Source organism: Lepus europaeus, chromosome X (assembly GCF_033115175.1).
Source record: "Lepus europaeus isolate LE1 chromosome X, mLepTim1.pri, whole genome shotgun sequence".
NCBI classification, from domain to species: Eukaryota; Metazoa; Chordata; class Mammalia; order Lagomorpha; family Leporidae; genus Lepus; species Lepus europaeus.
Genome location: NC_084850.1, coordinates 20,558,666 through 20,584,959, shown reverse-complemented (window position 1 = coordinate 20,584,959; position 26,294 = coordinate 20,558,666). Strand labels below are relative to the sequence as shown.

At 46.3% G+C, this 26,294-nt stretch overlaps 1 protein-coding gene across 1 annotated transcript; it reads left to right on the top strand.

The window, feature by feature from the left end:
• The first annotated feature begins 206 nt into the window (after nt 1-206).
• Nucleotides 207-26,294, top strand: LOC133752499 (cancer/testis antigen 55-like). Its single transcript, XM_062183001.1, has 6 exons — nt 207-291; nt 1,833-1,957; nt 2,986-3,130; nt 4,972-5,084; nt 5,800-5,990; nt 26,090-26,294. Exons 1-6 carry the CDS (start codon nt 207-209, stop codon nt 26,292-26,294), a joined length of 864 nt encoding a protein of 287 aa, XP_062038985.1.

The following is a 26,294-nucleotide window of genomic DNA, read 5'->3' as shown; positions in this document are numbered from 1 at the left end:
AAGAGTCTCGCGGCAGTGGTGGGCGTGAGTGACGCATGAGCGCTGCTGGCGACGCCGCGTGGCTCCTGCAGGGAATCCCGCCCGCGCCATTTTGGAAGCCGCTGCTTGCAGGAGGGAGTTTGGGGGCGCTGTGACCTGAGGGACAGAGGAGCTGTTCAGCTCGGTGAGCTTTTTGCAGAGCTCAGTGCCTTGCTGTGGAGGAGACCATGCTCAAGCTGGTGAGACGCATGGTAACCTTCTTCGGATGCAAGAGCTACGAACCTGCTGAGAGGCAGCCGGGAGCAGGGCAAGGTACGTCTCAGTGTGTCCCATTGTAGGATTCCCCCACCCCCACCCCCTGCAAGGAATCTCCTAGTGTTGGCCCTCCCAACGCTGGTCCATATTTGGGTGCGGGAGCCATTAAGAGTTGTCACGGCTCTATCCTGTGCGTGTGCATGAATGTGTGTGTGTCCGTGCATTTGTGTCTAGGGTATTCAACATATACCACAGTGTGAGCTAGGGCAGCCACACTCAAGCCTCCATTTCATGGCCTTCAGTCTGAAAAGGGGCTGATACACAAGGCCCTGGGGTGAAGCTCCCCTGCCTCTCTCGCTTGCTTCCTGCTCTAGGTGAGTTCTTTTTTACATGCCCCACAATTGCATCTGGAATTCATTTTGCATCTCTATCGAGTTTTTGCAGACAGGTGGATAATTCAGATAGCTAGTCCCTTAGGCAACCAGCAGAACTCTTTGGCAAGCTGACTGCTGGAATCAAATAACAAAATATTACTTCTCAGCTGCTCTTGTACACACAGCAAAAAAATTGGGTGCAATTAGGACTCACCTGTAAATCTCCAGATGGTTTGACTGCTTTGTCTGAGAAGATAAGAAAGCAGGCCCTAGAGATTACTTCCTCAGCTTTGTGATGATAATAAGATGTAATAGTGGGCCAGCGCCACGGCTCAATATGCTAATCCTCTGCCTTGCGGCGCCGGCACACGGAGTTCTAGTCCCGGTCAGGGCGCAGGATTCTGTCCCTGTTGCTCCTCTTCCAGTCCAGCTCTCTGCTGTGGCCCGGGAATGCAGTGGAGGATGGCCCAAGTGCTTGGACCCTGCACCCCATGGGAGACCAGTAGGAAGCACCTGGCTCCTGCCTTCGGATCAGCGCGGTGCGCCGGCCGCGGTGGCCATTGGAGGGTGAACCAACGGCAAAAAGGAAGACCTTTCTCTCTGTCTCTCTCACTGTCCACTCTGCCTGTCAAAAAAAAAAAGATGTAATAGTGGAAGCTTTAAGAAATCTGCATCTACAGTGATAACAGCTACCTTCTGCAAGGCACTCACAGATCTTTTTTAAGGGTTTTTTCAAAGATTTATTTTTTATTTGAAAGGCAGAGTTCTGGAGAGACAGGTAGGGAGAGACAGAGGGAGATCTTCCATATGCTGGTTCACTCCGCAATGGCCAGGGAAGGGCCAGACGAAAGTCAGGAGGTTCTTTCTGGTCTCCTACATGAGTGCAGGGGCCCAAGGACCTGGGGCATCTTCCCCTGCTTTCTCAGGTGCATTCATTAGTAACGGAGCTGGATCAGAAGTGAGCAGCGGAGAATTTTACCAGTGTCCACATGGGATGCTGGCCTTGCAGGTGGCGGCTTAACCCACTGTACCAAAGCACCAGCCCTGGTACTCACAGATCTTAAACTGTACATACCTGTGTGAATAAATGGCAATGCTTAGTGGCAGATGTTGTTGTAATCCTTGTTTTACATATGAAGGATCAAGAGAGCCTAACACAGATGGTCTTTGTATGGGTTTTGCATGTGAACCTAAGTGGTGTGACCCCATTGAACTGTCTCGTAGATGACAATTTGGAAAATCAACAGAAGGAAGTCACAAACTCCTCTGATAACTATGACCTGGGCAGGGTGCTGCTGAGAGGTGGGCAGAAAGATGCTGCCAGTGTGGAAGAATGTGAACTCTTTGAGGTATTGAAATCTTTCCAATTAAGATTTAGTTTGGGGACAGTGTCATATTTGAAGCTTCACTCCCAGCGCTGTATATGACTTTTCCATAATATTTGTGAATATTGAATACACTGACTATTCTTCATCTGTTTTTCTAGTATTTAAATGATGCAGGTAACCGTGATAATTAAGTGATACATATTTGTGCACAAAAAACTGAAAGATAGATGACACTTGTCTCTAGCTAATATGATTATGAATTATGAGGAATTGCTTTGTTTTTGTACTTTTTCCATCATTGTCCTCTATTATTTCTGTAGATAAGAAACTTCAAATACAGAGAGGTTTGCTTCCAGTAAACAAAGTTGCTTTGTATACCTCTCTGTCAGAGATTGAATACACCCTAATTTGACTAGTTTTGTTATCTCTCTGTCCAATTTCCAATGATTTTTTTGCAGAGTTTATCTCCTAGTCCTTTTCCCTTGAATGGCATTAGACACCTGCCTATATCCCTAGCTTATGTGCATTTCTCCCATCTCTACTTGTCTCCTGGCCCTACTGTCATTTAACAAGGACACCTGTCTTTGATTTCACAGCCCAACCCCAAACTCATTTTCTCCATTCACTGCCTCAGTTTTCTCCCAATCTGAAATCTCCTTTCTCTGGAGAATTTACCAAATGATTTTCACTATGATTGTGATTTTGATCCCAACGTCCTAGAACTGGATCTTATTTCAGTTTCTTCAGTTATTGAATACTGACTTTCTGGAGCACAAGAATAGTATACATTTTACCATTGAACTTAATGTAACAAGTTCCTTACACTTGGGTGTACCGTTAACATTGTCCCAAGATTTTAAACAATGCATGAAGCACAAGAATTATTTTCAGTGCATCAGCTCACATCTGTGATTAATTTGCTGTGTAACATATTCCATAGTAAGGAGTACAGTTATTAAACATAATTCTTGAACACCAATCTTTTAATCATACTGGATTCCATGTCAACGCTTTGTTCTGTTGGAAGTCAATGTGTACTTATGTTACAGGTGATGAACATCCCTGATGACTTCTACAACACTATCGGATCAGACCCTGAAATTGGAATTTTAATTGATCGTGTTAGCACTGTATCGAATGGTGTTGTCTATATGAGTGAAACAACGAGCTTCTCCATAAACCTTTTTTCTGAAGGTATAATTTCCAGTTGTTAGAAAAATGCGATGTTTATTTTCTGACAAAATTTTAGCACTATCACAATTTGCATATCTGGCTCTAGTCAATGGCTCCTGAAGAGTTGAGGAAGGCCTTTGGAAGTGCAAATAATATAGTTTATGAGGGCAGTTACCTAGTATTTTTAATAGCTCTGGTTATCAGTTGTTATGTGTAAATGCAGCCAGTAATGTGTAGATATATTTCATACATACAATGAAATTGGTTTGTATTTAATTATTATCCAATAAAAAATTACCCGGGAATAGGAAGATAATATTTTAAAGCAATACAAATGCTTCAAAAGGGAAGTTTAGGGAGAGTGTTACAATTTACAGTGTATGTATATGGGGTACCTGTTGTTGAATTCCACTTGTAATGTCCAGATTTGTTCTAAGAGTTGGACTCTAACCAACATTATACTGTGTTGATTCTTGTGAAGCAAATACTGCTCTCACCGGAATATTAGCTCAGCCCCACAAACCAGACTGATGTTTTATTTCTCTTGGACTTCGAACTAGGGTCCTTGCCTGAGCTTTGTTACCAAGTTCACTCTGTCTACTTTGTTTTCAAGAGAGTATATGGGAGAAGGATAATCAAGAATTTGGTTAGGAGGACATAGCAAAATTGGCCAGAGGTTATGGAGATCTGGAGGAAGATCCTGGATATAATTTGGGACTTCAGAGGAAAATGATTGCTGGTGAATTGGCCTTTTGTTGTGAAAGGAAAGAGAGGAAAAAGTAATTGCAAGGTATTTGGTTTGGACAGTGGTAGGGATGAAGTTGTTAATGTGACACGTGGGAGACTGAGAAGAGCCAATTGTAGTGAAAAAGAAGAAAAATAGGAACTAAGCTTTAGATATGTTAATTCAGTCTGTGTATGGAAATGATGGAATCTTGGCTTGAGTATAGCTTTAGGCACGTGCCCTCTGCAGCTGTTAGCCCATACATATTCTGTAAAGCCACACCAGAGTTATGCATATTTATTAAGGAGAGAAGCAACAGATGTCTCACCGAGCCTGGGGTCATCAGATTCATGTACATTTAACTTTGTTGACATTGTCAGTTTGCTGGTTTGGGCGTGCCAGTTTACATACCCACCTGTGATGTTTGAGCATTCCTGTTACTTCTGAGTCTTGTGGTTATCTGTTATGCTATAACTAACCTTCTTCTTAATGCAAAATCCCTTTTGAAACTACATGTGTATATCTCTCAAATGTAGTAAAGACCTCATTAGCTGACCAAAATCCTGGGATTGCTTATTCATTTGTACAGTATTTCTTGATGTCACTAATTTCTTTATTGTACATGTAAAGTTTTATCAGTACATTAATGGTGTGTCATCAAGACTATTAGGGTACTTCTCATTTTATACATGGTGACATTGAGACACAGAGAGGTTAAGTGCCTCGACCATGGTCGCAAACTGAGCAACAGTGTTGTGGTCTGTAATATAGGAGTACAGTTGCAAGCCTGCGATCTCAACTTTGTACTTGACTGTCTCTTGAGTAAAGACTTGTGAATGTGAACATTTGTTTAATATGTTCCCAGGCTCATCTCCAAATTTGGCTACGTGTGATGTTCAGTTCTTCATTCCTTTCCCTATCTGGATTTACTAAACCAGTACAGGACAGTCAGGGAATAAGGCGTGATATCTTGAATCTGACTGAAATATTTAAAAGGTTTCTGTGCAAACACCTGCAAAATTATATTTATGTAGAACACAAGCTTCTCAGTAATGGTACAGCACTGACAAAACTTGTGAATTCAAGATGACTTCAGAGAAGCAATAACATAACTGCAGTTTCTCCATGGCTTTTGTAGGTTTTAAGCCTTACAGGGGAGACTGGTTAGAAGTTGAGTATTCCTTCGATCCTTGCACCTCCAACATCAGGGCACACTCAGCAAAGCCATTGAACTTTAACCGTGTCAAAAAGGTAATGGGTTTGCATATTGCTGCAGACTTCCCTTATTGTCAGTTTTTCCTTTGTTGATAATTTGGTTCTCAGCTTTCTACTGCATGTGCTGGGATATCTATACAATCTGTTCTTTGCCAAACAGGAGCTTATGTTGCTTTTGAGAAATAATGAGTTCCAAAACCAAAGAAATTAAGAGAATTATTTGTATTTCGTATGTTTCGTATGCAACTGATAATGTACATTCGGTATTTTATATGGTATTGGGATGCTATTACAGTGCTCTTAAGAAAAACATTATGAAATATGACTTGTGTACAAGAATATTTTTTGAGAAAGAGTAAATGTATCATGCCATAGCAGCTGACATTACTCATAAGAGCCAAGTATGACTTGAATTGTGGAGTTGGAAAGGAAGTGGGGAATCCATCAAATCGTGATTAATGCACAGTGAGTGGTAATGTTAGCAGAGTCACTCACTGTAGACCAGGATTCTCTCTCCTGAGACTCTGAATTGGCTGTTAGGAAGTGAGGTCTGGCCCCGGGTGTGTTTACCAGGAAGTGAGGTCTGGCCCCGGGTGTGTTTACCGAGCATCCTTGGTGTTGACAAGGTGCCAGTCAAATTGGGGGTCCCGGTGGAGATGGAGAGACTCACAGGATAGAGCCGTAGTGAGGAGGGGCAGAGAAGCTTGTAGTGCACTTTGATGTTAATCATTTCCATTCTCCCTCTCTACAGGTGTGGATTAGCAGTGTACATGGAAGAAATGGGGTGATCGCTAATACTGTCTTTTTCACCTTGGATTCGCTGATACTGCCTGAGGGCTATATGCCTGAAGTCTACGATGCTGTCAATGTGAACATAGTGAAGAGTGATCAGGGGCACTATATTTGGAGAGCAGTGTCTGTCACCCCAGTGGAAATGATGATGTAATAACACCTTTTTGTTCCCTGTGCATCCTTATTTCGAAGGGCAGCAAAGGGCTTGGTTCTGTTGCAAATTTCAATTGAGTCATCATAAAACGGATTTTAAATACAGCTTTTTTGGTGCAGCCAAATCAGACACTGGCAGGTTCATATGGGACCATCATTCAAGTGTAGGGCAACACAGCAAATTTAGCAAAGCTAGCGAGTTACAGTAGGAAAGGCATTGTTGGAAACCCCACTGCAATTGAATTTGAATTTTTTGCTTCCCATGGCCAGGGATGGGTTGGGTGGGGACAGAGGATGTTGTCTACCCTGAAGTCACTTTCATAGGCAAAGCAAGTCCCCTGTTTGTTGTATGTTTACTTTGTTTTCCTCTATAGCACTTTCTCACTTCTCATCACCAGCATAGTTTGTTATTTCTCTTGTTGACCTGTGGCCCTGTTTCCTATGCGAGTTGTTAAACTTAACATGGACAGGGGTGTTTAGGATTTGCTTTTCTATTTTGTCTTATCCATTAGCCCATTAGAGGGCCACATAGAATGTTGCCTGACATAGTGTGAAACTACCATAAAAAGTACTGTTATTAAATTCAGTTAACTGAGTGATCTCACCAGTGGATACCTGGTGAGATAAACTGATACCTGTGGATAAACTGAACACTTATTTGCTAAAAAATAAAAATTTTGATGGGTTCATGAAGGACTCTGTTGCTTCTGTAACAACATCATAACCTCTGGAGGAGTGTGTTTACACTGGCATTTAAGTCGCTGTGTTAAGGTGTCTGTGTTTTACAGCTGAGGAACATGGGCATATCTTCCCTGGCTGTAGCACCTGACTCTAGATTCCTGCTAATGAAAACACTAGGAGGAAATAATTGGGTCCATGCCACCCACGTGGGAGACCTTGCTTGAGGTTCAGGATCTAAGGTTATGCTGTGTTCATTTATGTTGGGAGTCAGGAGATGGGAACTGAATGTCTCTGTCTACTCTCAGATACTAAGCAGAGAAAGATGACAGAGGTTTTTACCTTTGCTCTTGAGTCATGCTCATTGTTGTCAGTGAAGTACATGTTTTTTTCAAGTTCATCTAAATGCCCATGAAGAAATAACATGCATTGATTTTAAATTTTGTGCACTCAAGAAATTTGTCTTCATTTCTCTTGCCATTGACTGTCTGAAGCACCCCTTATGAGGCAAAGCCTGCTCCTTTGCGTTTGCCAGTGTTCAGTGATAAAGATAAAAAATATTTGAGTAATTAAAAATCAGGAATTTTCAAATGGATTGAATTGTGCCCCCCACAATATATGCTCATTTGCAGACATCTGGTACCTGTGTATGGAGTCTTATTGGAAATGGGCTCTTCACAAATATAATGAATCCAAGGTGGAGTCACACAGAAATATGGTGAGCAGTGCTCCCAGGAGTGGAGTTCTTATAAGGAGGGAAATTTGGACACACAGGTACACAGGGAAATGCACTATGAAATAAAGGAGGCAGATAGAGCAACGATGCATCTACACATTTGGAATTCCTTGGACGTTGGCAATCCCCACATGCATGGAGAGAATATGGCAGTGAACTATCCCTCAGAGCTCTCCAGAAGGAACGAACATTTCTGTAACACTGATTTTGGATCTTTCTCCTCCCAGACAATCAGTTTCTGATGTTAGCCACTCCCATGTGCTCATTTATTACAGCACCTCTGGGAGACTAGCATGGGTGCTAAGTTGTTCAGGGACAGATAGTCTCCCACTGTGGGCAATCATAGTCCCTGGGGTAATACAGTGGGATTCTTAGGTAATAATCAGAGGGGGTGGAGAGGGAGATAGGAGAGCCTGGAGCTTGCATCCTCAGTTAATGTGAACCTGGGGGATTACCAGGAGGCTGCTGCTATCTATTGTAAACACATAGGTAGAGAAATGGGATAAGCCATCATCAAGGCTATTCAAATGAAGAACATAATTAATTTCTAAGTCAATAGATTGATTTTCCTTAGATGCTGAACATTTCACTCTGCTGTACATTATATATACTGCAAGGATGAATCAAGAGTGTTCCTATACATGTAAATTGTCTTCTGCCATGGTACATCCAAACCTATTGGTGCAGAAGATAAGAACACATCTAAAAGAGTGTAAATAGGAGAATGTGGCACATAGTTATCTGGATGTACTTTGATTGTGGGGGATATGTAATTGTTTTCTGCTTTATGTGTCTATATTGTACTGTAGTAAGCATGTCTAGTTGTGTGATTAGGAAAAAGGTAAATGTAGGAAAGACCATTGCAAATGCTATAAAGAAATCATTTTGGAGACTTCAGTACTATGGAGAAATTAGTACCCTAATTTCACATTGCTTCTCACATGACAGACTACTTTTTTAAAAAAAAAATCTTATTTATTTGAAAGAGTTAGAGAGGTCTTCCATCCTCTGATTCATTCCCCAAATGGCCAAAATGGCTGGAGCCAAGCTGATCTGAAGTCAGGAGCCAGAAGCTTCCTCCAGGTCTCCAACGTTGGGGCAGGGGCCCAAGGACTTGGTCCATCCTCCGCTGCTTGCCCAGGAGCATTAGCAGGGAGCTGGATCAGAAGTGGAGCAGCTGGAATTTGAACCGGTACCCATATGGAATGCCAGCATTGCAGGCCATGTCTTTAATCCACTGCGCCACAGCACCAGTCCCATGTCAGACTACTTTGAGTTTATTTCTGCAAGTTTATATCATGATCTGTATTATTTCCCTCCTCCTTCTGTGTCTCTGTTGTGCTTTCTCTTCTCCTACAGTGTCTCCCTTCCCCCACCATTATTAATCATGTAACATTATCCTATTCTTTCACAACCCAGGTCAAATCCCATTTCCTCTAAGAGTCCTTTGTCTATTCTCCCAACATTAACTCTAGTTACTCCTACAACTTTCCCAAAACAAATTGTTGAGTTTGATTTAGAGAGATGGCATTGACCAGCACTTGGTTTCAGTTGGTTATTTTTGTTTCCTACTTCCACTGGATTGTGAATGGCTGGAGGCCTCACACAGGCCAGCTTTCATCTTTGAATCTAGTAAAATCAGTGCATTAGGCTTTAGCATATGCCCCAATAATATCTTAGGTACGTTTATCAACCAGAACCATGTCAGTCCCTACCTGTGCCCCTCTTCGTATGCGCCTAAAGCTGCAATACTTGTAGTTACTCCAAGCATTTCACTTGTACCTGCTTCCCACCCACCACGAGGCTATTGAGGGAGGACCTGGGGTTCCAGGTGAGGCCTAGTGAAGCTGCTCCGTGCAGAACACACAGTACAGCAACGCTGCTAGGCAACATGGGGAGGTGCAGGACACTGAAGAAGTGCATCCTGGGATTTCACGGGGACACAGAATTTCCTTGTTGGCAGTAGCAATGCTCAGGGACTGTGGAAAGTGGCAGCCTTTGGCCTGCGCTGCAGCTCAATAGGCGCCAGCACACTGGGTTCTAGTCCCTGTGGGGGTGCCAGATTCTTTCCCGTTTGCCCCTCTTCCAGTCCAGCTCTCTGCTGTGGCAGTGGAGGATGGCCCAAGTGCTTGGGCCCCTGCACCCTATGGGAGACCAGGAGAAGCACCTGGCTCCTGCCTTCGGATCAGCACAGTGCACCGGCCGCAGCACGCTGGCCACAGCGGCCATTGTGGGGTGAACCAATGGAAAAGGAAGACCTTTCTCTCTCTCTCTCTCTCTCTCTCTCTCTCTCACTGTCCACTCTGTCAAAAAAAAAAAAAAAAAAAGACAATGGGAAGCAAGACTCGGGGGGGCAACCTCTCCTTAAAGGGAGAATGTATGGAGCTTTGAACCTGTGTCCCTGTAGCTGCCTCTGTGAGGGCAGTGTGTAGGTGATTGAGGCAGGCTGCAGCCCTGTCTTTACTTATGTCGCATGGGACTGTGCCAGACCACGTGTCCTTGGCTCAAGTTTTCTTAGTTGACTTGGAGGTTTGAGAGCATTCTGGTGTGTGAACCAGTTGCAAATCTGGGAATACTGTCTGCTTTTCTTTTTTTTTTCCAGGCAGATTGGACAGTGAGAGAGAGAGACAGAGAGAAAGGTCTTCCTTTTCCATTGGTTCACCCCACAATGGCCGCTGTGGCCAGCATGCTGCGGCCGGCGCACCGTGCTGATCCGATGGCAGGAGCCAGGTGCTTCTCCTGGTCTCCCATAGGGTGCAGGGGCCCAAGCACTTGGGCCATCCTCCACTGCCTTCCCGGGCCACAGCAGAGAGCTGGACTGGAAGAGGAGCAACCAGGACAGAATCTGGCGCCCCAACCAGGACTGGAACCCGGTGTGCCAGCGCTACAGGTGGAGGATTAGCCTAGTGAACCACGGCGCCGGCCCAGTCTGCTTTTCAAAACCACTATCAGAATCCCCTGCATACTGAACAAACCCAGCTCTGAGAGTGAGACTACAACAGAGCTCAGTTATGCAAGTTACACAGAAAAACATCGAAGAATCCTATAACATGTAGCTTGCTAGACTTTCTCTTTGGCTGCATTGTTTGCCACAGCATTATGTGCACTGACTGCATTGTCATGTAAGGATTTGAACATTCCTGGCATCCTACAGTGCCACCTAAAGCTTAATGTCCATAATCCACGGTGCCTTTTAACATGCAGATTGGGATGTCAGTCTGGAGTGAGCAGAAGATTCTGCATTACTAACAGCTTCCATGTGGTTCTGATACTGCTGCTCCTTAGCTGGCTTGCTGGTTAAGTAGCAAGGGTCTAAATCAAGTGCTAGTTTTAACCCCTTCTCCAGTCACACTGCTGTGGGCCTTCCTAGTTGCTATGAGTCCTCCTTCAATGCACTTTTGTTGTATGTCAGTTGAAGCACATGAGAGCTCTCTCACTTGGCCTTTTACTCTCTAGGAAACAGAGAGAGGGAAGGAAGGGAGGGAGGAAGGGAGGGAGGGAGGGAAGATGGAAAGGAGGGAGGGAAGGAAGTAAAAAAGGAAGAATCCTGAAGGTTTTTTGTTAAGTATTTAAGTATATGAAGCAGCAAACCCCTTTTTGTGTGTATATATAAAGGAGAGGGGATCACCACCTTCTAAACAAGGTCCAGGGAATTGAAGAAAATATGAGGGAGGCATGCCTAAAACTGCATACACACAGGACCACACAACCCAGACTGCACACAGGCATAAAATTCATCTCTTGATGCAGAGCTCACTGACCAAAAGGAGAGATGGAGTTTTTATTAGCCTCACACAGGGGCTCACTTCCAAGACGTAAGTCTGGCCCAAACAGGAAACACCCAGAACAACCTCCAGGATTCTCAGCAAGAACACACACCCTTACCCCTAGCAATATTCCTGAGACCTTTGAAGAGGTGCCATCAGTTTGGATGGGAGGAGCCACATGTGTCTTCTCACTTACTCCTATTGGCAGCTGCACCATTGGCTGCATGGTGTGAGGGTGCAGGTCACACGTTTTGAGGCAGCGACGGGAGGTGCAGTGTGAGTGGTGCACCAGACCTGCTATCATGGCTACCTGGTTCTTCAAGCTATTCCCACATCACTTCAGACACAGCCACTTTGAGGCTGCATCTCCTCCAGCAGAGGCTGAAGGAGAGCAGGAAACAGGTTCCTGAAGGCTTCTGTGACCAGAACGAGAGAGGATGCCTCCTGAATCATACACTTTGTGCAGTATCCAGGCCTAAGCTGTAGAAGAGACCATGTGCAGGCTTTTGATGTGGCAACCTTCGACCTCAAGGGCCACCAAATCTCAGAGGGGCAGCCAGGGTCTCTGAAAGGTACATCTCATTATGTCCCATTGTCCCCTCAAATGGCCTCTTCAGAGTGGCTCTCACAGCCCTGGTACAGGGCTGTCACGTCTTCTTATTTTTAAATATCTAATTATTTGAAATTCAGAGAGAGAGAGAGAGAGAGAGAGAGAGAGGTCTTCCATTTGCTGGTTCATTCCTCAAATGGCTTGAATGGCCAGGGTCAAACCAGGCCCAGGATGCAGGATGTCCATCTAGGTCTCCATGTGGGTGGCAGGGGCCAAGCACTTGGGCCATCTTTTGTTGCTTTTCCGAAGCCATTAGCAGAGAAGTGGATTGGAAGTGAAGCAGCTGGGACATGAACTAGCTCCCATATAGGATGCTGGCCTCAGAGGTGGTGGCTTTACACACAACAGCATAACACCGGCCCCTGTCAGGTCTTCAAAGGGTGTGTACAGTGCGGGCTCCATCCTGTGCATGCATGCATGGGGACCTGCACTGTCCCAGATGTAGCAGTGCTGGAGAGCTAATTCTGCCTGCACCCCAAGCCTCCACTCCTTGTTCAGCAAAGGCATGAAGGGACTGACACAGAAAGTCCTTGAGTGCAGTACCCTTGCCTTTTCTCACTTGCCTCCTGCTGCAGGTGTGTTTTTTACCTTTCCAGAAGCAAAATGCCCTCAATTGCACAGGAATTTGGTTTTGCATCACAAACAGGCAAATATGAGACAGCAAGTGGCTGTGTCACATATCTGCTTCCTTTGGAGACCAGTGGACTGCTTTTGTGGCCCAGTTGCTGGAATCAGATCACAAAAGCTACCTACCTGGTTTGCTTGTGCAGTTTGGGGCCAACAACAGATCTCTAGGTGTCTTTGAATGCTTTGTCTAGGAGATGAGAAGGAAGACGGAGATGCAATTTTTCACTGTGTTTTGATAACCATAAGGCATAATAATAGTTGAAGCTTAACATACTTCATTTGTATCTACATTGATAACAGCTTCTTTCTGCAAGATGCTCATAGACCTTAACCATTACATACATGTGTGAATTTATTGACAACCGTATTCTGCAGATACTGCTTTATTCCTCATTTGACACATGAAGAGTCAAGAGAATATAAGGTAGATGGGCTTGTTAATGAATTTTTGCATCTGAACCTAAGGGTGCTGACCTTGCTGACCCATCTATCTCACATATGACAGCAATTTGGAAGACTGACAGAAGCAGTGGCAAGTTCTTCTGAGCATGGCACAATGGGTGAGTCCTTTTGCTTCAATAGTGATGAGAAGGGCAGGATGCCACTGAGATGTGGCAGAAAGGTACGGCCAGTGTGGAAGAAAGTGAGCTGTCTGAAGAGCTAAAATCCTTCCAAGTAAGACTTAGCTTGGAGGCAGTCTCTTATTCCCGTGGGCTTTCACGCTTGCTGTTCCTGATAAATCCACACATTTGAATGTGACCTACAAAGGAGAGATGGAGGGGTGTTTGAAGCCTCACTCCTGGAAATGTAGGTTCTTCTTTCCCAATGCAGATTCTTCTTCTTTGTGGTGACTTCTGTTTTATAACATGGATTTTCTTCATCATTCTTTCTAGTGCAGTGGTGGGGCACTGTTCTTTGCCAAGGGCCATGTGGGTATTTATAACATCATTCACAAGCCATCAGGGCCATACAAAATTACCAACAAAACTAGTCTGCTATAGATTTTCTGAGTTTTTAGTCCTGCCTGAGGTTGCCTTGGCAGGGCCAGACCAAACGGTTTTGTGGGACTTATATTGACCACAGACTGGATGGTCCCCACCCCTAAAATATATGGCCAATAGTCATAGGTATATTCAAGGGACACACAAAAACATTAGAAGCTGGGCAAATGCTAAAATATAGACAATAGTTTTCTCTAGTAATAGAATTATGGATTATAAGGAATTGCTTTGTGTTTAGCTGTTTCTGTAGCTCTTCCATAATGATCATGTCTTGCTTGTTGTGGTTAAGTGGTTTTAAATACACAGAATTTCACCTCCAGTTATCAAAACTAGTTGAATGCCTTTCCAGAAGCATTTCATTAAACAACAATTTGACTTGTCTTTTTTTTCCTCTGTGTCCAATTTCAAGTGATTCTTTTCAACATTTCTCTCATAGTTCTGTTCCCTGGTTCCCTGGTTCTGATTCTTATGTCATGGTTTACCTGCCCATTCCTCTAGGTTTTGTGTGTTGCTCCTCTATGCCTCCTGGCTCCTGCCCCTGCTCACATTGAACAGGGAAACTCTCTCTTATTCCATGACTCAACACAAGACTCATTTTCTCCATTTGATGCCTCGATTTTCTCCCAATCAGACTAGGCTAATCCTCTGCCTTGCGGCGCCGGCACACCAGGTTCTAGTCCCGGTCGGGGCACTGATCCTGTCCCAGTTGACCCTCTTCCAGGCCAGCTCTCTGCTGTGACCAGGGAGTGCAGTGGAGGATGGCCCAAGTTCTTTGGCCCTGCACCCCATGGGAGACCAGGAGAAGCACCTGGCTCCTGCCATTGGATCAGCGCGGTGTGCCGGCCGCAGCGCGCCTACCGCAGCGGCCATTGGAGGGTGAACCAACGGCAAAAAGGAAGACCTTTCTCTCTGTCTCTCTCTCTCACTGTCCACTCTGCCTGTCAAAAAAAAAAAAAAGAAATGTTCTCCCTCAAAACCTCTGCCATATACAAAAATCAAATCACATCGAGCAGGGATCTAAATCTAAGACCTGAAACCATCAAATTTCTAGAGGAAAATATAGGGGAACCACTGCAAGATATTGGTATAGGCAAAGACTTCTTGGATAAGACCTCAGAAGCACAGGAAATAAAGGCAAAAAATAGATAAATGGAATTACATCAAGATAAGAAGTTTATGCAGGGGCAGCACTGTGCTGTAGCAGGTGAAGCCTCCATTTGCCACTCCTGCATCCCATATGGGCACTGGTTTGATTCCAAGCTGTGGCACTTCTGATCCAGCTCCCTGCTAATGTCCCTGGAAGTGCAGTGGAGGATGGTTCAAGTCCTAGGGCTTCTGCACCCACCTGGGAGAGCCTGCTGAAGTTCCTGGCTCCTGGCTTCAGATTGACCCAACTCTGGCTGCTGCTGCCATTTAAGGAGTAAACCAGAGGATGGAAGTTGTCTCTCTGTAATCCTGACTTTCAAATAAATAAATAAAATCTTTATATAAAAAATAAGCCTCTGCAAGTAAAAAATAAGTACTCAACAAAGTAAAGAAACAATCCACAGAATGGGAGAAAATATTTCAAATTATATAAATTAATCCTGATAAAGGATTAATATCCAGGATGTATAAGGAGCTCAAGAAATTCAACAACATAAAAATAAGCAGTCTAGTTAAGAAAGGGGCTAAGGATATAAACAGGAATTTTTCAAAGGATGAAACATAAATGACCACAGACAAATGAAAAAAAATGCTCAGAATCACTAGTCATCAGGGAAATACAAATAAAAACCACAATGAAGTTTCACCTCACCCAATTAAAATGGCTATCATCCAACAAATCAAAAAATAACAAATGTTGGCAAAGATGTGGAGGCAAGGGTACCCTAATACATGGTTGGTGGAAATGTAAACTAGTAGAGGCATTGTGGAAAATGGTATGGGGATTCCTCAGAAATCTGAACATAAATCTACCATATGAACAACTCATTCCAATTCTGGAAATGTACCCAAAGAAAATGAAATCAGCATATAAAAGAGTTATCTGTACCCTCAGCTTTATAGTAGATCAACTCATAATAGCTGAGATATGTAATCAACCCAGATGTCCATCAACTGAAGACTGGATAAAGAAATTGAGGTATATATACACAATTGAATATTACTCAACTATAAAAAAGAATGAAATACTGTCTTTTGCATCAAAATCGATGCAATTAGAGATCATTATGCTTAGTGAAATAAGCCAGTCACAAATAGACAACTATCATGTGTTTTCACTGATCTGTGGTAACTAATGTGCAGAGTACAAAAAATTATATGAGCAAAATTGACATTTTGAGATTTAATTATAGTTTATAGCCCTTTTCTATGCTCTTGAGAAACAATGGCTTTTCTAGTTATGACTTTAAAAAAAAGATTTGTTATTTATTCGACGGGAAGAATTAAGAGACAGAGAGAGAGCGAGATTTCTGCTTGTTCACTCCTCAAATGGCCACAATGGCTAGAGCTGGGTTCATCTGAAGCCAGTACCCAGGAGCTTCTTCTGGGCCTCCCATGTGGATGCAGGGTCTCAAGCACATGGCCTGTCCTCTGCTGCTTTCCCAGGCCATTAGTAGGGAGCTGAATATGAGGTAAAGAAGCCGGGACTTGGATAGGAGCCCATATGGGATGCTGGCACTGCAGACGGAGGCTTTATCTGCTATGCCACAGCACCTGGCCCTGTATAGTTACTACTTTTTGAACACTTTATTCAGGGGAGAGATAAGCTTCTGGACAGATACATACCATGAAGATGTGATCAGATTAATGCAGACACAGTGAATACTACTCAGCCATGCTGTATTTGGATGGCAGTTGCTCTCACCCAAGTGCGAATGGTGGTGTAACAACAACACCTTGTGATGCCCGGCTTGTCTTTTCTCTTACCTCTGGAAAGCTTGTGGTTCAAATAAAAAACCAATTTAGTCCTCATGAACAAGACAGCAGTTCAGTATTTCTGTTGCATTCAGTTCAGGTAAAGCCTGGTTCACCTGGGGCCATGAACCAACTAAGGACTAGGGCATAAATTCAACACAATCCAAAGTTACTGAGTCGAAGTAGAGAAGTGGTCCATGGTAACTACCTGCAGCTCAATCTGAACTTCTTATTTTGCATGGCCAGGAGTGCACTGGATGATGGCACAGGCCTGGCAATGTTGTGGGAAAACCGCTGAGCTGAGTCCAATTTCACATCCTGGTGTGGATACTGATGTACAGACAGGACATGAAGGTGAGAGAAGTGAAGTTTTATTTCAGTAAGCAAAAAAGAAGCTCTGGACCATACAATTGGAGGGGCTGGGGGAAAGAGAGAGAACAAACCTCTGAGGTCTCACAGTACAAGGGTATCATTCTTTTTAAGTAACCAACGTTTTTGTTTGTATTAGATCAGGTACAGTTATAAAAACTGTACATTATACATTTTGGTTTCAGGATCATAAATAAAGGAACTCACAAATAGGGAGTTCTTTTTCACAGCAAGAAACTTTAAGTAAACGAAGTCATGTTTTATTAACTACACTGGCAGACTTCATGTGCTGTCCAAAATATAGAGTACAGTATAACAACCCACTACAAAGAGCCCTCAAGTAAAATACAGCTGTGCACATTTTAGAAAAATACCAAAAGGGGGCCGGCACTGTGGTGCAGTGGGTTAAAGCCCGGCCTGAAGCGCCAGCATCCCATATGGGCGCCAGTTCCAGTCCTGACTGCTCTTCTCTCTGTTTTGCCAACTTTAATTTTTGTTGAATACATTCTGGTAGAGCATATAGCTTTGTTAAATTATTGCTTCTCAGTTTTCTGCCTTTTGTGTTTTTTTAAAAAAGATTTATTTATTTACTTGAAAGGCAGAGTTACAGAGAGGCAGAGGCAGAGGGAAAGAGAGTGGTCTTCCATCTTCTTGTTCAATCCCTAAATGGCTATAACGGCCAGAGTGGGGCTGATCTGAAACCAGGAGCTAGGAGTTTCTTCCAGGTCTCCCACGCGGGTGCAGAGGCCCAAGGACTTGGGCCATCTTCTACTGCTTTCCCCAGCCATAGCAGAGAGCTGGATCGAAAGTGGAGCACCTGGGACTCGAACCAGCGCTCTTATTGGATGCAAGCATTGCAGGCAGCGGCTTTACCTGCTATGCCACAGCCCCAGCCATGACCTTTCATGTTTTTCAAAGTCCTTTTGTAATTTCATTTCAAATTTTAAAGGCACAGACAATTTTATTTTAAATATTCATGTCTTGCAGTCCTTTGTAGTTCTAACATTTGGATTTTTTTTTTTTGCTATTTTATAAATTAACCTTTATTACTCAGAAGCTTGCTCATGTAGAGAAATGACAGGGATATCTTTACATTGCTCCTGCTGCCCAGCTTGCTCTTCTTCCTTCTGGTGTCTGGGAAGTAGACCACGGAGAGTGGCAGCCTTTAGTTAATTCTATGTCAATCAAAGAAAAATAAATTGATAGCTTCTCTTTTTAAGATTTATTTTATTTTTATTTGAAAGGCAGAGTTAGAGAGAGAGATCTTCCATCCACTGATTCACTCGCCAAATGACTGCAATGACTGGGGCTGCTCCAAGCCAAAGCCGGGAGCTTCTTCCAGGTCGCCCACGTGGGTGCCAGGATCCAAGCACTTGGACCGCCTTCCCCTGTTTTCCAGATAATTTAGTAGTGAGTTGGATCAGAAGCGGAGCAGCCAGGACTCAATCCAGCACCCATATGGGATGCTTGCAGTGTAGGCAGTGAATTTACCTGCTATGCCACAGCTTGGGTCCCCAACACCTGCACTCTTACTTCCCATTTTAGCTAGAGGGAGGGGAGGGCCGGGCATTTGGCACAGAGGTCCTGGTGCTGGTTGGGACGCCCACAGTCCCACACTACAGTGCCTGAGTTCTTGTCCCAGCGCTGCATCATATTGTAGCTTCTTGCTAATGTGCAGCCGGGGAGGCAGCAGGCAATGACTCAAGGGCTTGGGTCCCTGCCACCCACCCACCCACACGGGAGACCCGGATGGGGTTCTGGTCTCATGACTTGGCCTGACACAACTGCGGCCACTGCAGACACCTGGAGAGTGAACCAGCGGGTGGGAGACATCCCTCACTCTGTGTGTCTGTCTGCCTTTATAAATAAAGGAAATCAAGTGTTGTAACAAGAGAGCTGTGGACACTCTGTGAGGCAGGGACAGAGACGGACAGACTGGATGGACAGAAGGAGATGAGAGAAAGTGTGGGCGATGGAGGGAAGTGGAGGTGGGCAGGGAGAGATCCTCAGGCCCCAGGACTCCAATGACTTCCCCTACCCCTCGCCCCATCCATGCTGGGGCCTCAGGGGGTGCCGAGACCTGGAAATATGGGCAGGGCAGGGGCAATCGCTGCCTGCATCAGGGCCCAGGGTAAAAAAACCATACTCGGGCTGCTGGTGAGGCCAGAGGCACATTTGCCAGTGTGGGCTGGGGGATCCTGAGAGGAGGATCTGCACCAGTGGGGAAACTGAGGCCCAGACTGTCACCCAGGCCACTCCAACTGCTGCTCTGCCCCTGGCCCTCAGCCTCAAAGCCCACGCTCTGTCCTGTCCCAACCTGTGCCTCAGTTTCCCCCCATGCACATGGAGGAATCTTGAGCCCCGTCCTCTGTCTTCGCTGTGTCCCATCTGGTGTTCCCAGTCTTCCTCTCTCCTGGGAGCAGAGGATGGTGCTGGTCCTGTGTGGGCCAGAGCCTAAACAGGCAGTGGGGCTGGTGTGTGTTGAACCCACGGGAGCATTTGTGTAGCAGGGTCACCCCCCAGTCGGGTCCTGGACCCGCTGCACAGGACCCTGCCCAGCCCCTGTGAGCAGATAGATATGCCCATCCTCTCCTACCTGCCACGGATATCAGCATGGACCATGGTGAGCATGGAGGGGCAGTGGTGGTACCCCAAGGCTGCCCTCTGACCCTGCCCACCCCCTAGGCCCAGCTCATTAGCAACTCCTATAGGCTGGAGGTGGAGGGTTCCTGGGCCCAGGATTGTGGCCTGCAGTAGTATGGGGCCATGCACCCCTGCACTGGTGTCCTCAAGCAGCTCAATCAGCCCTCAATCCCTCTCCAGAGCCAGGATATTCCTCAGGCTGTGGGGCATGAGCGCGGCCAGGCCAGGCCAGGCCAGGCCCGGGGGCTCCGCATGCGCAGCTGCTCCAGGGTGCCCCCGCCCGAGCTGCGCGGAATGAAGCCACGCGGAGCCAAGTAAGATGGCGCCCAGAGGAAGTAAGATGGGCGGAATCCAAAGTTGTTTACCACTAAAACTAACTGGCTGCGCAACATCAGGGAAGGTAACAAAACTAGTAACAAGTGTATAGACATAGAGCTAGTCCTATAGAAATCCCCCCGTAAGGTGACTGTGTAAGTGATTGATTGGTCCTTAGCCCTGCCCCAATGACTCTGCAGTTTTGTGCTATAAAAGGTTCTGTTTCGCAGGAAGTAAATGAGTCCTTGCTAGACTTGGCTCCCCGCTGCGTCTGATTGTCTCCAGGACCGGGAGGCTGGGGAATGGGCGAGCGGCGCACTTACCTTTCCTCGGACCCAGTCCCTCCTTGTACGGGTGGACTAAGACCCAACATCTGGCGCCCAACGTGGGGCATGAACAGTTACTTTTCGGCCGAGGCTAAGCGGTCTCTCAGGGTAAGTGAAAACCTTAGTATGGTTTATGCAGTTTCGTCCCAAAAGGACCTGGCCTTAAAGGCCTTACACTATATGTTAAAAAGTGTCTGGGTAGCTGTCATAACCTTGGCCCTTTGGGTTCAGACGGCCAATCTCTTTTCTTGGAACACTTGGTCATGGGTGGAAAAACTCACCCTTAAGAGGGAGAGACATTTTGATACAGCCCTTAAAGCATCCTTCCACCCAGACGCTATAACCCTAGCTTCGGAGGGCGGGAGGGAGAAAGAGGAAGTGCAAGACTTGGGAGAGCCTAAAGCCTCAGAGGAAGATGGCGGGGAGAGAAAATGGGCTAAGTTTGATCAGGAATGCAGAGAGCCTGTGGAGGCACGAACTGTTGAGGTAAAAACAAAAGTAAAAATCGTCCCGCCTAGCCCATCCACCCTAGAAGGGCCGGGACCACCCCCATACCTCCCCGGGGCAGAGGGGGCCTCCCCCTATGTAGAGCCACGGAGGGAGCTTTGTGATCTGGGCACTTATGATTGCCCAGGAGGGGAGAGGAGAAATGAGGCGACCTTTGTGGAAGCTTATCCGGTGGACATAAAGCAGCATAGGGAAGTGAACTCTGGGCCAGGGAACCTGCTGCCTCAGGCCTACCCTGTTAATTTAGCTCCAGGTGGCAACAGGGCTCTGGAGTGGTATCCCTGGGAAGGGAAGGACTTAAAGGAGCTTCGCAAGGCAGTGGTGGAAGACGGGCCAGATTCCCCCTGGGCACAAACATTGCTACAAGATATAGCCTATCACCCATGCATCCCCAAGGACTGGTTGGATGTGGCCAAGGCAGTCCCCGCGAGTTTCCAGTTCATAAAGTGGTGCGCCTTCTTTAAGGAGGAGTGCCGGGTGAGAGCGGAAGCCAACCAAGCAACCCAGCCAGCTATCCCTATTACATATGCTATGCTGGCTGGGATGGGGGAAGGGTTCTCTACTGGGATCCAGCAAGCTGTGCTACCTGCTCCATACCATGAACAAGTGAGGCAGGCAGGACTTAATGCTTGGTACAAGCTGGATGAGGGGCCCACAGAATCTCCCATCGCGGGGGTGCGACAAAAGCCAGGAAAGTCATTGCCAGATTTTGTAGTTAGGGTCGAACACAGTCTCCGTTGTAAGTTACTGGCTGGGGACCTTCGGGATCAGTTTGTTAAAATGCTTGTTTGGGAAGGAATGAATGCTAATCATCTGAAGGCCTGCGCTGGCCTGAGGGAGGCTCAGAAATCCCCAGAGGCAGTTAAAACTAAGGTGGAGCTTTCAGGTGTGGCAGCAACCCCTAAAAGCCCAGCACTGCCTCAATGCACTGCGCCTCCAATTCTGCCCATGTGGCCACCCCTTTATGGTTATTCCCCTCCCTTGAATCGCCCGCCGCCATCTTCTAAACAGCCTGCCTACCAACCCCACAGCCAGTCCTGCTAGGCCCCAGCATGCGTGGTCTTCCCTGTAGATGGGGGACCATGGCCTTTCTCTGCACTCTCTTCCAGTCAGTGTAGCCTGTTGCACCCGTGCAGGCCACAGCTAGATACTCTAGGGAGACTAGTCCCTAGGACTGCTTTTTTCCTCTCCATTTACAATTCAATGCTGTCCTCACTAGGAGGGGGAAGAAAAAAAATGCCTTTGGCTACCACTGGCCTTACCTAAAAGAACAAAAACCTCAATCCATTAACCCTTTCCAACCTAATGAGTCTTTATTTGCAGTTAATAAGACTTTTTCTCCAGCACTATGGAAGTCTCTCATTCCCTGCCGCTTTGTTTCAGATGTGTTTCCCTGTCCTAAGCAATGGGCTCCCATGCTGATGACCAGCTAGCTCTTTTCTGTGCTGCTGTAGTTAACTTGTCTAAGAGTTTGCACGTGTCTTGAAGGTTTCGTGTTTTATTGGATTTGTCTGTCTTTAATGTTTGAGTGATTACCTAACTCTGATCAGATCTACCCCACAGCTTTGGTTAAAATACTCAGGTTATACGTACTAGTTTTTGGCTGAGCGGTTGACTCTCTAACAGTTTAAATTCTCAAATGGAGTATACCAACTTTGGGACTTCCAGTAGGATCCCTGGAACTCTCAAAGGATGGGACTCTAAATTTGTTAAAGTAACAACTAATTTGAGTCAATTCAAATTATGCAAAGTGTATTAAAATGTAAATGATGTCAGACCTATGTTGTATTCATGTTCTTGCTTTCCAGCTAGAGTGGCCTTAGGAAAATGAGTAAATTCTGTGTATACAAGCCTTTATGTTGTTAACTAAAGTAAGCCAATACAGATTGGTTCAAAGAATTAAGTTAATGCCTAAGCCCTTTGGTTTGCTTGGTAGCTCACTTGCTCAGTTTTACATGTCTTTGATATGCTTTAAACATGTTTCTCTTAACGATGAAGATCTTTTCAAAGTTGTAAACATGTACTAGTGTCCATATTTGCTGTCCAGGAGGAGTTAATGGTGTGGTATTCATTAATAACTCAGTGTCTTATGTATTGTGTACTTTTCACATCTTAAATTCGATAAGAGAGACTTTTTGAGTTTGTTAGCATGTATTCTCATAGATTGTCCATACATGACAATTCAAGACTATTTAAGTTACGTGCTAATGCCAAAATTACATTGACCTAAAGTTGAAGTAAAAAATGTGTACTAATGTTGGCAAATATCTGGAAATGGTCTCAATCGTAAATCTTAATCTGTTTTTGCAAAAACTGTAACGTCTATTTTAAGTGTCTGCTTAATGGGTTATTCTGCCATTTCTAAAGTTAGGTCCTTTTTAGCTCTGTTAAATAGTTCTAAGTTATGTGAGGATTTTGTGTACTAACTCTTATGTTCAAGGTGTTTATTTCTGGTTTATTCAATAACAAAAAACATAAAATTCATGTTCTTTCAAGGTAATCTATTGTGTCTCTGTTAAGTTCAGATTAATAAAAAACATTGCTAAATATCATTATAATTAGATCTGGTCTAAAAGTGTTAAGATCACCCTGTCTAATGAAGGGCTATCATTTCAGGATGTTAAAAAATTCTATTCTAACCAGATACTCTAAGTTCTCTTGGCACCTTTAACAAACTTTCTAAAAATCAAAGTTCTAAATTCTCTAAACTTTTGGTATCTCCAGAAGGGCCCCTGGAGATGTCAAAAGATATATCTCTCATCTTATAGAGATAATAACCAATAATAACCAATTGAAATGTTTAAAAGTGCTGCCAAGACGTAAAATGATTCAACACTCTACTAAAATTCCTCACAACCCACAGGAACAGGCTATGGTGGAAAAAAACCATCAATGCCTCAAAAAAAAAGGGGGGGGGGAGTGGCTACCCCCCATCTACAGTTACATAAGGCCTTGTTTACTATCAATATTTTAAATTTTTCAAAAGGGTCAAGGGAGTCAAGGTTCCAAAAACATGGGGGACATTTAATCCCTAAACCTCAGATGCTCGTTAGATGGAGAGACCCTCTCACCCGACTCTGGAGAGGGCCTGACCCGCTGATTCAGTTGGGAAGAGGATTTGGCTGTGTGTTCCCCATAGGGGAGTTGACTCCAATTTGAATACTGGCCAGAAATATCAGGCCTATGCCCGATGCAAGTAACAACCCACCCAGGGAGCAGTTTGCCCCTGAGGGAGATCCCCTTGTCTTTCCTCTTCCAGAAATGGATGGAGATCGAAATCTAAAGGCAGGCGATGATGTGGACGCTACTCTTCCGCTGTGATCCTGAAGTGCCTGGCCCAGTGACGGGGGATTCAATGACCCAAACGAGATCATCAAAACACTTCAGGAGGACCTGAAAAAGACGAAGAGAACTCCAAGAAAGCATCTTTTGGACAAGCCTTAATGGACTCTTTCCCTACCTCTTCTCTTTTCTTGGACTGCTTCTTGCCCTGCTTTTAATCCTTGCTATTGGCCCATGCATAACGAATAGGCTTATACAGTTTATACAACAGCGCATAGAGGCAACAAGGGTAAAACAGGTTGAGGTTCATTACTAGAGGCTGCTAGCCACAGAGGGCTACGATCCCCTGAACTGGGGAAGCGCCCCCGGTGCTCTCCACATTGCCAATGACGGGTAAGATTCCGGATGGACCGGAACAACCTAAGACAGGCAGTGGAGAAAGCTCACCACGCCCCCATAATTACAAGTCACGCGACACCCCAAGACGGGTAAAGCACCCAGCGTCCTGCACCAACCTAAGACAGGGCTCATGGCCAAGCTGCCTGGGTTACCAATGACGGGTAAGGGCAAGGACGGCTGGGGGCAACCTAAGACAGGGACCGCGTGCTAAAACAAAAAGGGGGAATCTGTGGGGCATGAGCGCGGCCAGGCCAGGCCAGGCCAGGCCCGGGGGCTCCGCATGCGCAGCTGCTCCAGGGTGCCCCCGCCCGAGCTGCGCGGAACGAAGCCACGCGGAGCCAAGTAAGATGGCGCCCAGAGGAAATAAGATGGGCGGAATCCAAATTTGTTTACCACTAAAACTAACTGGCTGCGCAACATCAGGGAAGGTAACAAAACTAGTAACAAGTGTATAGACATAGGGCTAGTCCTATAGAAATCCCCCCGTAAGGTGACTGTGTAAGTGATTGGTTGGTCCTTAGCCCTGCCCCAATGACTCTGCAGTTTTGTGCTATAAAAGGTTCTGTTTCGCAGGAAGTAAATGAGTCCTTGCTAGACTTGGCTCCCCGCTGCGTCTGATTGTCTCCGGGACCGGGAGGCTGGGGAACGGGCGAGCGGCGCACTTACCTTTCCTCGGACCCAGTCCATCCTTGTACGGGTGGACTAAGACCCAACATCAGGCACAGTAGGGTGGGGCAGAGCAAGGCCTGGGAGTGGGGGCGGATCGTGAGCAAAGATCCCCACACCCAGCTCCACCTGACCTCAGGCTGTCTCCTGCCTAGAGGCTCCCTATCCCTTCACGGTGTCTGGCTGAGTCAAGGCCATCCCAAGGGGCCATCCTGAGGATGGGGAACACTGAGGCAGCTACCCCCAGGGGAACCTGGGACCAGTCCTCTCCCCAAGCCCAGCTCCTTGCCCAATGCCCACCCCTGTCCCAGCAGCCAGGGCACACTTGGCTCCCTCAGCAAAGGCAGCCCTACACTGGCCACCTCCCAGCAGCTGCTGGAGCCATCAGACCACACACAGACAGATGGAACAAACAGATGCCCAGTGGGGCCCTCTGTGGGTATGGGTAGATTCTGGGGCTATCTCCCAGCCTGAGGGTTAAAGGGCTCATCCCGGTGGGTCTGACATGAAAAGGGGCTCAGGTGGGCTGTCTAATCTGAGGGCAGAGGCTGGGGTCAGAAAGAATTAGTAGTCAGGTGGAGGATACAGTGGCTTCCAGTTACTGACCCTAGATTCAGGTCAGAGGCAGGAGAATAGGCAGGGTCCTAGACTGATGGTGGAGGCTCATTCAGGAAGTGACAGGTAGGGGCCCACTGAAGGGGTCTTGCCAGGCTGAAAGGAGGGAGCTAGTGTGAGTGTGAAGGCAGGGGTTTCAGGGCAGAGGGAGGGGTCTCCAGTAAGAGGGGAGTAGATGGATGCTCAAGTGAGGTGAGACAGGTTGTTGGGGAGGCTGTCTGGGAGTGGAGGCAAATCTGAGGAGGTGGGAGTCTAGTTGGGGTGGGGAGAGGCCCTCGTCCAAGCACAGGACAGAGCTGTTAGCAGTAGGCAGAGGTACAGTCAGATGGGGAAAGGGCAACAGGTGGAAATGGTGTAGTCAGAAGGCAGAGGGGGGTCAGGTAGAGGAGGGAGGCTGAGTATCAGGACAGGCGCGAGAGCAGAAAAGTCTGAGGGCAGAGGCTGAGGCAGAGGAGGGAGCACCCAAGAAAGGGGAGGCAGTTCTGACCAAGACGTGTGTCAGAGGGCAGAGGCTCAGAATCAGAAGGGGCAGTGAGGGCAGGACATGGGTCCCAGGGAGGGCAGGGGCCCAACGTCAGGATAGGGGAGGTGGGGACAGATTCCAGTCGGGGGAAGGTGGCCCCGCTCCCACTCTTGCTCCCCCTCCTCCCTCAGTGTGGGATGCACAGACCTGCGTGTGTACAGAGGACCAGCTGCTGCCCAGTTTGCTGGTGTCCCTGGCCATGCTCAAGTGCTGCTCCAGCTGCTTCTCCGTGTGCCACCACTTCCTGGTGGGCAGGTTCTTACTGGACGTGTCCATAGCACGATCGCCCTGCACCTGCCATGGTACGCGGGCACAGAGTGCATGGCGGTGCTGTGA

What these genes read in the sequence shown, in the direction of transcription:
- LOC133752499 (XM_062183001.1), top strand. Translation starts at nt 207, where the DNA reads ATGCTCAAGCTGGTGAGACGCATGGTAACCTTCTTCGGATGCAAGAGC. An exon ending in GCAGCCGGGAGCAGGGCAAG is followed by an intron (nt 292 to 1,832) that starts GTACGTCTCAGT and finishes ACTGTCTCGTAG; the next exon opens with ATGACAATTTGGAAAATCAA. An exon ending in ACCCCAGTGGAAATGATGAT is followed by an intron (nt 5,991 to 26,089) that starts GTAATAACACCT and finishes CTCCTCCCTCAG; the next exon opens with TGTGGGATGCACAGACCTGC.